The 10,624-nt window shown below is 34.8% G+C and overlaps 1 protein-coding gene across 1 annotated transcript; it reads right to left on the bottom strand.

Moving 5' to 3' along the window:
* Nucleotides 1-229: 229 nt before the first annotated feature.
* Nucleotides 230-7,169, bottom strand: RH39. Its single transcript, XM_028069240.2, has 9 exons — nucleotides 6,584-7,169; nucleotides 5,043-5,138; nucleotides 4,782-4,970; nucleotides 4,559-4,699; nucleotides 4,198-4,338; nucleotides 2,397-2,539; nucleotides 1,451-1,580; nucleotides 1,286-1,334; nucleotides 230-822 (listed from the first exon to the last, which is right to left on the bottom strand). The coding sequence occupies exons 1-9, from the start codon at nucleotides 7,139-7,141 to the stop codon at nucleotides 368-370; spliced, it is 1,902 nt and encodes a 633-aa protein (XP_027925041.2). The 5' UTR covers nucleotides 7,142-7,169; the 3' UTR covers nucleotides 230-367.
* Between the last annotated feature and the right edge of the window lie 3,455 nt (nucleotides 7,170-10,624).

The raw sequence follows: 10,624 nt of genomic DNA, 5'->3' as shown, positions 1-10,624 counted from the left end.
CAAAATCACGAGGACCAAAATGGTTTAACGTTTGAGAGAGGAACCAATTTCAAAAACATAATTAACTCATTATATTATGATCCTCTACATGGTTGTTTTAGTCCATATGCTGTAACGACATACAAAATATTCAGAAACTGCTAAATTTTGAGGGAAGTAAAAGCATGAATTAAAATCTTATCTAATTAAATGTTTATCCATTAAATTATCATGTGTAATAGCTGCCAGAAAAAGAAAAAAATAGTAAATTATTATAATATTATAATAATTTAACTACAGAATACTTATCTAACAGAAAAATACTTATCTAGTACACAAAATTGAGAGGCATTTACTCCCAAGATACAAATATGACGCACTATCCACTTCACAAAACCGAACCATTGTTATTTGAAGATGAGTTTTTTCCCCGAAACCCCACAACATTAAGTTTAGAATTCGTAGATTTGGTGGCACTGACCACTTTAGTTGTTTGCCTCCTTTCTGAAGATCCTTTTCTGATGGTGCTACTTGCACTAGAAGATTTTCCAGATTTTGAAACGTTAATCCCTTTTTTCATAGATTTGACTGGTGAAGCTTTCCCAGATTTTATACCTGATCTATTATTTCCAGAACTGGAACGACTACCAAATTTGCCCTTGACTTTTGAAACTTGAACCATTTTTCTACCCTTTCCCTTCTGCTCTGTGTTTTGGGTCCTTGCAGTGTCCCTTCGAACACTTTCTTTTGTGATAGCCTCCAAACTCTCATTCTTCCTTATTGCTTCCTCTATTTTGCTGGCCAAGTCCAAGTCCTTCTTAGCAACTAAACTTGTTACCTTCCCTGCATGAGAAAAGAGCATTTTAGATCTTCCAAGTACATCTACATATCTGTAACAGTCACAATGCAATGTAATCTAAGTTATGATGACTAGACGTAATAAGGTAGCATGGATCTGGTACAACAAACAGAAGAAACCCTGTATAACCCGATATGATACACATCAAGATCTTTTTCTTCCTTTCTTTGCTTCGGTACATAATGACCAATATTTTACGGCAGTTAGAAATGCTGCATGCAGATATTTAAAATCAAATACACAGTAATCAATTTTGTCTTCTAATTTATAAGCAATTTCAAGGTGACTAAGAGAACATTTGTAGGCAGATTGTATATGCAACCTAGGAACATTGACTGCAGCTTCCAACTTTACAAATACTAAGGCAAATATACTGCTTGCAGAATAAAGATCGAGATTATTGATTGAGATAAACTGATTAAATTAAATTATATAAGAATTTGTTACCTTTTGCACCCATACGAGCAGTTCTACCTGTGCGATGAAGGTAGTCAATCTAAAATAGAAAGGAAAAAGATAGGTTTATAGGCAATTCATATCAAAAGGGGAAGGCAGAAAGAAGGTACTCTGACCTAATAGGCCACTAAATAAATTAATAGATATGATGCTCACAGAATTCAAGGGGAAGTCAAACATGACAACATGATCTACATCCAAGTCTAGACCCCTAGCAGCCAGGTCCGTGCAAACCAACGTAGGACAATCATCACCATCACTCTTGAACTTTCTGAGATTTTCAACCCTGAATTTAAGGGAAAAGCACTATAAATAAGTGGGCATGATATGAAACAGAGCACCGGAGAGGCAGTGGTTCAAATGGCATCATAGGCTCAAAAGCTACCATATGCAATTTTATAGTACACAAATTCCATTTATTGCTTGGCCCATTCTTTCTCTATTTTCTTCGGTCATTAATCAATCTAGCTGCCTAGTATCAGGTCAATGAGTTGTCTAAGCAGTGCCCATCTTCTTTAATGACATTTTAATTTCTGTCATTGTATTTGAAACCCGTTACAAGTTTAGCAAGAATTCATGTATAGTTTTTATATGCCTTTGGTCAAGTGGGTTTATTTATAACAAGTTGAGGAAGTGTTCAGAAGTATTTATTGTCACGTAATGAGTAAAATCTTCTTGGTTAATTTAGCAGTTATTCGGAGTCCCTAAAGCAGAGGGTATTGTTGTCTTCTGATCATCGAAGTTTTAGAATAAAAACAGGCGTGAAGTCAGAGTATTGTATCATATTTATTGTAAGCCTCATTGGTAAAATATATTTGACATATTTCACTTTCTATTACGGTATTACCTCTTTTCCATGGATTGAATTTCTTTAAAGTGACAAGATGCACCTAATTTGAAATAAAGTAGGGAGACGCACCTACCCCTTCTAAACTTGCCCAGTTCAAATCAACATTAGATATACCCTTTCACTTTACATATCTGCTCATTTTAAAGCTTAGTCAAATTCAACAGCTACAGTGTGCCTATTTCTGGGCAGCTTAATTCTGTGCCATAACAAAATAAAGAGGAAGTAGATAAGAATTTCAATATAGCACATTACCTTTGCTCTGCTGGTACCTCACCATGGTAGTTCACAGTAGAAATCTGATTTTCACCAAGAAAATGATCCACAGCACGACTAGAATCCAATGTATTGCAGAAAACCATCACCCTGTTACCCTTTGCAAGGGTTGGTTCTAGTACCTACCATCATGTGATCAGAAAACATATAATGAAAACCCAATAAATCAAGAAAACAACCGAGCCAACTACAATGATAATGCCACACACGTAGTCAAAAAATGACTTAACCAACCAGTTCACTAAAACAATAATTAGCCAAAATTCAAGTTTAAACCAAAGAGAAGTTTAAAAGAACAATTACTCAAATTTCAAACATTAAACAATTCAAATGCTGAAAAAGTACAAAATTAAAAAAGCAAAAAAAAAAAAAAGAACACCCAACCTAGCTCACCATGGGTTGAACTTGGGTTGCCATGAGCAAAGTGAGCTTGGCCAAATTAACATGGGGTCTTCTTGGTGAGCCAATTTTTCACCAACCCAACCCAATTAAGACTTATGGTGGGCTAGGTTTGTGATTCCTTTTGACAGCTCAAAGTCTATGATTTGAAAAGCATGCACCATAGCTTTTATTACAAAACAACAAAAGCGGATAAAAATGTTGAATGTGAACAGAAAATAAAAGAAAAATTGCAAAAAAGTAGAAGTTTCCTCAACTGAAAAAAATATTTCATTTTTCTTGTAAAACTAAAGATCATAATTTGGACACCCTTACTAGAAGGAAAACTTACCATAACTGGGAACACAAATAAAAATGAAACAATGCAATATTAGAATATTGAATGTGTTAAAGTTCTCAGTGAAACACACACACATCAATAGATCAGCAACATTACAAATTTAGGGTCATATCTCACCTTTTGCGTAGCCAAGTGTTTAAAACATGCAATAGGCACCAAATATTGCAATTTTCTTCAACTTTTTAGAAGTTTTTATGCTTTGTTGTCAATCCTCAGATAATATCTTAGTTAGTTGTATTGTACAGATATAATATAATAAAAACATTCATGTGCCCTTGCCTATTAAGCTTAAACTTTTGAAATATAGTTGGTTCCTGACATGGTTTAGGATCTCTACGAGACCAAGTGGTCTAGACTTAGATGCTTGCTACTTCCAGTATTCTAAGAGAAAATTGACTTCAAGATAAGGTATGTGGCCCTGTGCATTATTCACATGTCAAGCTCAATGGATAAATCATTCATGCATCTTCACATAACAGATCTAGCTTTTAGAGTAGTTAGTTCACAACATTATGTGTAAAGTCATTTTATAATCAAAGAAGTCATGTAGTACTCTTTTAAAGTTGTAATTAACATTATTCTAGTACTCTCAATAGTCCCATATTACTTACGAGTTGGGACAAGGGTAATTTAAATACACTTTCATCTCCAAGACACCTTTAAGAAGGAAAAAACTATGAAAAGAGTTCTGGATTCCAAAGTGGACAATAACTTGAATACGGTGATCAACCCTAACAATGTTATCTTAATGGACTTGGGGTCAGACAAATACAATCATTAGTAACTAGTATACACGTATTCCCTCTATTATATTTTTTAGAGTTAGTTGGTACCATCACATCCTAACTCCAACCAATAACAGCCTAGACTTATATTTCATTAGCTAAAGTGAAAGAAAAACAGCCTGTGTGAGACTTAATCCCAGGACCAAATAATCCCAAACAGACTTGGTGCCACTTGATTACACATCCGAACACAAACTAAAATTATCAACCATAGGTTGACACATGTCAAACACACCAAAATATATAATAAGTATACCTGCAGTAATGCTTCGAGCTTGTTCTCAGAACCTGAAAGTCTAATAAAATCATGACGAGCAGAAGAAATTTTTTTATGCAATGTTGATGTGCGCAGATGAACAATGCCTTGAAACTCCTCATCAATCAGCTTTTGCACAGCCTGCAAGACTCAAAGAAATCAATACTGAAGTTCATTGTCAAAAATTGATCATGAAAAATGCATCACACTGAAATATAATAGGGATTGTCCAGAATTCAAGAAAGTGAAAAACAACCATCGGACTAACATTTATACATAAGGGCACCCATATTATGAATAATCTTCTGAACCATTAGTATTTAAATTGCATGTAGCCAACAAGAATATGGTGCTCACACACCTTTGTCATGGTTGCAGTTACCAAGATAGTCTGAAAACCAAGGCCATCAGGTTTTGAAGCACGACTTTTTAGCGGGCCCAGAAACTTGCGTATATCAGGACCAAAACCCCGATCAAACATTGTGTCTGCCTCATCCAATACCTGCAAAGCAAAGACCATCATCAGTAAGTGAAGCTTAAACTCATTGTTGTCTATTAAAAACTGTCAATTGTGACATACTCACCAAGTATTTGATCTCACCATACACCATGTTTCCCTCATCAATATGCTGAAGAACCCTACCAGGGGTACCAACTACCATATCAATGGGGTTGTTAAGGGAATCCTCCTGAGGCCTAATCCGGCCACCACCACTTACCATGGTGCACCTAAATCGTGCATGATGGCTTATCGATTTTGCTACTCGAAAAACCTATAAAGCCCACTTCACATTAATGTAATCCAACTTAATAGGAGTGATCTATACAGCTTAAATGCAGTTTACCTGCTCAGATAACTCCCTTGTAGGACACAGCACAACAGCTCGTGGACGCCTGGGCTTCAACATTATTCCATTCAATTGTTCATCCCGTCTTAGTAACTACAGGTACGTCAACAAATTAACAGTGTCTCAGCAGCTACATAGATGCTACACAAGTTTGCCTAAGCTAAATCTAAATAACATTCCAAGACAAGTAGGTGCAAACATTATTCACTTTAAGATTATAACAAAAGTTATTTTCCGGAAAGTGAACTATATGGACCAACATATTTTCTTGTTTGGTTAAAAAAAAAAGTAAACTAAGGAATAGCAAAAACAAATAGTGAACTAGGGAATCTTATTCTCATTTCAAGGTATCAAAAGAGTGATTAATTTTTTAAGTAAACTAAGGAATAGCACATACTCATGTTTCATACAAGTTTTGCCAAAACCAACCCTGCATAGGTTTATTCTTGTTGATTCCCATGAAAATAAAATGTTTGTCTCACTTCTTATTCCCATGGTGAAAGAACTGTATTTTACATTCTCGTGAAAATGGAAGTTACTTTCTAACATAACTACTCATCTTCACTACATTTTTCACACTCCTACTTCTATTTTTCAATTCAATATACTTTAATTATTCTTCTGAAATTATCAAAAGGCAGCCAAACATGCTCATAGGATCAGTATTCCTCCTCATAATATCACAGTAGATACAATATTATACCTTGAAAACTCTTTAAAGTTTAAACATTAAAAATTAAAAATACATTCATATAAAGTTTAGGATGAATGACAAATTTGGTCCTTGAATGGGTACATCAATGTCTATTTTAATTCTTAAATGTGTAAATCGATGACAATTTAGTCCCTAAAAGACCAAAAAGTATTATTAAGTACCTGAATGTGTAATTAAGTTTTGCTGGACCACTTCATCATTAAGATGGAATATTTAAGAACCAAGTTGATACTAAGTTATATTTTGACAACCAATTTGACATTAAATAGTAAAATTCAAAAACCAACTTGTTTGTAAGTTAGACAAAAGGATGTAATTGTCTAACTTTTTCCACATTGGGGACAAACTCGGAACTTTCTTTCCTTCTGGTACTGAATTTTCACACATTCAGGAACCAAAATGCTCATTTAGCCTAAAATTACGTAGGGGCATTAGTAGTGTCTAATACTCTTAAGTGTACACAACATGGCGAGGTTACGATCTTAAAATTTTTAGATCATCTCAAATGCACAGTTCATAGCCAATGGCATAAGTTTAAAATTTGTGTCTTACATGACACCTTATTCGAACATGCTAGTGTGACATGAAACGAATCCGAAGACCTGGGACTTAGTTCACAAGAATTAAAAAAAATGGTTTCAAGTTTTGAAAAGTTAAATTACAAACAAAAAAAAAAATATTGAAGTGTAGGATTGCATTGAAACAAAAATTCCAAGTTATCATAAATTATATGAGGGAGTATAATATAACTAACACTCTTGTATTGGAAATGAACTTAGTTAGCTCACAAATTTCCATTTTCAAAACGAATGCAGAACAACACCTGAACAAGAGGAAGCAAGTAGGCGAGAGTTTTGCCAGAGCCAGTATGCGACCCCAAAACGACACTCTTCTCTTCCAAAACGGCGGGGATGCCAATTCCCTGTATCTCAGTGGGTACTTCGATGCTCATTTCCCTAACCGCCCCCATAACTTCCTCACTCATTCCCAACTCCTCGAAACTGGCAACCACCTTCTTCTCCTTCTTCGCCCTCTCTTTCTCAGCCTCAGCAAAGGCGGCGCCCCTGGCCTTCTTCCTCGGTTCGGGGGCGATTCTCGCGGCATCCCTGAGGTGTCGCGCCCGGAGCCTCTCCAGGAGTAAAGAATGCTTCGCGTCGGCGGTTTCCGGCGCAGCAGCGACGGAGCAGAGTGGGCGGAGGCGGGGGAGAAGTGGGAGGGGTTTGCGTAGTGGGACGCGCTTGGCGAGGAAGCGCGTGAATGAAGAATAAGAAGAAGAGGAAGAGAGGGAGAAGGTGAAGAGGGTTCTTCCTGTAGCTCCCGCCATGGATGCAAAGTGTGGGGGTTTTAGGATCACATAACAGAGAGGTGCTTTTAGAAGCATTGTTGATAACACTTGTTGCAGGATCAAGATAGTTTTGCAAGCCAAACAAAAGCAGCATCAGATATTTTAAAATTTTAAAAATTTAAATTAGACTTAGGAGAAGAAGACATATTTAATTTATAATTTTTTATATAAAAAATAATTATGTTCCAAATGTATAGCTGATAAGATACGGATAGTAGTTCCTCTGTATCTAAAGCTGTCAAAATAGGTTACCCGACCCATTAAGTGGCCAATCCGTTATGGACCGAGCCGGGTTACCCATCTACAAGAAAAAGAGAATGTTAACTAAAAATATTAAAAGATTAAGTATTAAATAATTAAATTATATATATATATATATTAATTTAATATTTAAAATTTATTGGCGGATTGGTGAGTCAACCCGGCTCATCACGGGTTCAATCCGAATGAATCGGATTCTTAATGGGTTGGATTCATTTTTAACCCGTACTGAAATTTGTAATTTTTTTTCAACCCAAGCCGGCCCGAACCCGTGATGAGGCGGGTTGGCTCGCGGGTTATAACCCATTTTGACGACTCTATCTGTATCCTACTTGCTGAATAAATATCTGTCTCATATCCGCAGTCATATCCGTGTAAGTATCCATTATGCGGGTCACATATTTTGTTTAACATTCACAGGTACCCGCAGTATTTAAAAAAAGAAAATTTAATATTTAATCTACTTTAATCATAAAATCAAATAAAAATACAATGCTTAACAATCATAAATTTCAAACAAAGTGTAAATAACTCATTAGTGTTGAATAACAATTTACAAATAAATGGAGATATTTTAAAACCAAGTGATCCAAAACAACTCATTCAAAATCAATATATTAATGTTTTAATCATATTTTTTTTATTGTTTTTACATTTAAATTAGAGTAGTGGGTACGGGTATTCATAGATATGGATCCTATAATATTCGTACCCGTCCCATTAATTCAAATATAAAAAAAAAATACTCATACCCATTACTTGTGTATATCTATTTATAATATTTATTTCCTATCGTTACTAGTTTTATTTGCACATAAGAATTTTTTTGAACATTCTACTTGAGATTTCGTTATAAAAATGGAGACCTCTGAAATGATTTAACAATAATATTTCTAATTAGATGTGGTTTGGTCTTTTACTTTTTAATTTAATTTAATCGTGTTTAAATTCAATGAAAATAATTTTTTTCCCATGCTTTGTGAGTTCAATATAAAATAAAAAATGTTGATTTCTTATTTAAAAATATTTTCTTTGAAAGTGTGACTTTTAAAAGTATTCAGATAGGTTTCTTTTTAGTGAATAATTCCTAGCAATTTAAAATTATAAGAAATTGTTTACAATAAGTAGGTACGGGAGGGAAAGGAGGTCAGTTTTTTTTTATTATTTGTCAAAAATCACACATTATAAATAGTTATTGGCATTTAGGAAACTATTATTTTTGTGTTAAACTTACCAACGGTGATTGAACAAATCATTTTATTCATTTTAAAATTATAAGAAAATAATTTAACTCTTTAAAAGATTAAAAATTATATTGGTCTAATAAGAAATTCATGATACTGTTTAATTATAAATTGTTGTGTGAATAAAGTTTTTGAAGTAAATATTTATATTTATCATTATTAAATATCGATTCACCTTCCATGTCCATTATTTTATGTTATTAAAATGTATCCAATGACTTAAGTAAAAACATTATTAAGTAACTTCATCTTTAACAACAATATATTTATATTTTTGAATTAAATATTTATATTTATCATTATTAAATATTTATTCACCTTTATGTGTGAGACCTATTTTCTTTTTACACCTTGTTCTGTAAGGGGGTTGGGTCTGACCTTTTCGAGGGCCCGTCCACAGATCAACCCATTTTGGACCTCCAAGACCCCTCTCACAATTACTTACTCTTCATTCTGTCACCTTTACAAAAAAATAGTTCCCTCTTCTCCCTCCAACTATTGAGGAGCAACTTTGCTAGGGCTTACATAAGTTCCTCGATTCCAACAGTTGAAGCCTTCTTCAACCACCTCATTAAGTTGTTCCTAGTCCTAGTTTTCCTCCACTAAGAGTCCCTTAAATACGTTTAGCTCCATTCGAGGTAAGGGAAGCTAGGGTTTAAAGTTTTTTATGATTATTGCATGTTTTCCTAGTTTTAAATCATGTTTATGATGTTTGCTCGCTATTGTGGTTGTCTATAAAGGGTTGAAATGTTGTTTGGTACTCCTTTTTTTGGTTTGCATGCATGAGCAGGGGAGAGCTCTGTTGTTTTCATCTAAGTGAGCAACCCTCGCCTAAGCAAAATTAACAAGAAGTTTACCCCTAGGTTCTACTCGAGTTGTCGCTCAGGCTACGAGCTCTAGTTTTGAGCGAGAGTAATCTCGCTCTAGTTTTGAGCGAGAGTAATCTCACTCAAGCAAGGAGGCCTCGCTTAAGCGAGAACTCGCGAACCTTCATAATGTCTTTGATTTCAATCTCGCCCAAGCGAGAGCTTTTCGCTTGAACGAGAGGCTCCTGTCGCCTGAGCAAGAGCTCTTTAGCTTGAGCAAGATTGACAACAAAGTTGTTTGAATGTTTGTATGCTCCCATGATTGATTTGTATACCCTTTTAAAGCATGAAGTATGATGCCAACGTTTTATGCAATGTGTTTGTGTTTTCTTTAGTTTTTGTTGTTTGGGATTTTGTGCTTTTGCATGTTGAAACCAGTGAAAATTTGTCAGTTTAGCTTAAGCGAGACCAGTCTAGCTTAAGCGAGAATTTCTAGCTTAAGCGAGACCAGTCTAGCTTAAGCAAGAAATTTCAGCTTAAGCGAGAATAGCAGAATTTCACTTTGCTTTTTGTTTGAATTTTAGCTTAAGCGAGAATTTCTAACTTAAGCGAGATCAGTCTAGCTTAAGCGATATTTGCTGCAAAATTTTAATTCCTTACTTAAACTTGAACTTGTGGATTGATTCAATTACTCTTAAAAGCATGAATTTGTGATTATGTATATTTCATGTAATATTGACTTGTTTGGTATGAAATGAAATAAGAATGGGGTGGTTGGTTGTGGTGCATTAACATGTGAAATGTTGTTGGTAAAGGAGTTTCATGGGAAACTCTTGGTGATGGTGTGGTTAATGTATACCTTGATATATGAGATGTTTAGATAAATGAAGGTATCCTGAACTCTAATAATTATTCACACTCACATAGAGTAGAATAATTTATGTGGTGAGAGTGGCAGGAAGTCCTAGTCTTGGGACATATTGGGCCCAAGACATTAGAGGATTAACCTTGTGTGTGGTTGGGTGATAACCCTTTGCGTCTAGACTTTGTAGAGTTTGGAAGTCAGCACAGACACATACTTCCTTTAGAATTCTATATCAAGAGTATGATCCGGATATTGAGTCATAGAGTCTTAAAATTGTTTGCTTTCACATGATTTGGGTGCCTACTGCTTTGACTATGCATAATATGATTTGAATATTGATTTG

This window comes from Vigna unguiculata, chromosome 4, assembly GCF_037176805.1.
Source record: "Vigna unguiculata cultivar grain cowpea cultivar isolate G323 ecotype 2 chromosome 4, ASM3717680v1, whole genome shotgun sequence".
Taxonomy (NCBI): domain Eukaryota; kingdom Viridiplantae; phylum Streptophyta; class Magnoliopsida; order Fabales; family Fabaceae; genus Vigna; species Vigna unguiculata.
This window is presented reverse-complemented; position numbering and strand designations above follow the sequence as displayed.

What these genes read in the sequence shown, in the direction of transcription:
- RH39 (XM_028069240.2), bottom strand. Translation starts at nt 7,141, where the DNA reads ATGCTTCTAAAAGCACCTCTCTGTTATGTGATCCTAAAACCCCCACAC. An exon ending in CAAGGGAGTTATCTGAGCAG is followed by an intron (nt 4,971 to 5,042) that starts GTAAACTGCATT and finishes TGGGCTTTATAG; the next exon opens with GTTTTTCGAGTAGCAAAATC. An exon ending in GAGGTACCAGCAGAGCAAAG is followed by an intron (nt 1,581 to 2,396) that starts GTAATGTGCTAT and finishes CCTTAAATTCAG; the next exon opens with GGTTGAAAATCTCAGAAAGT.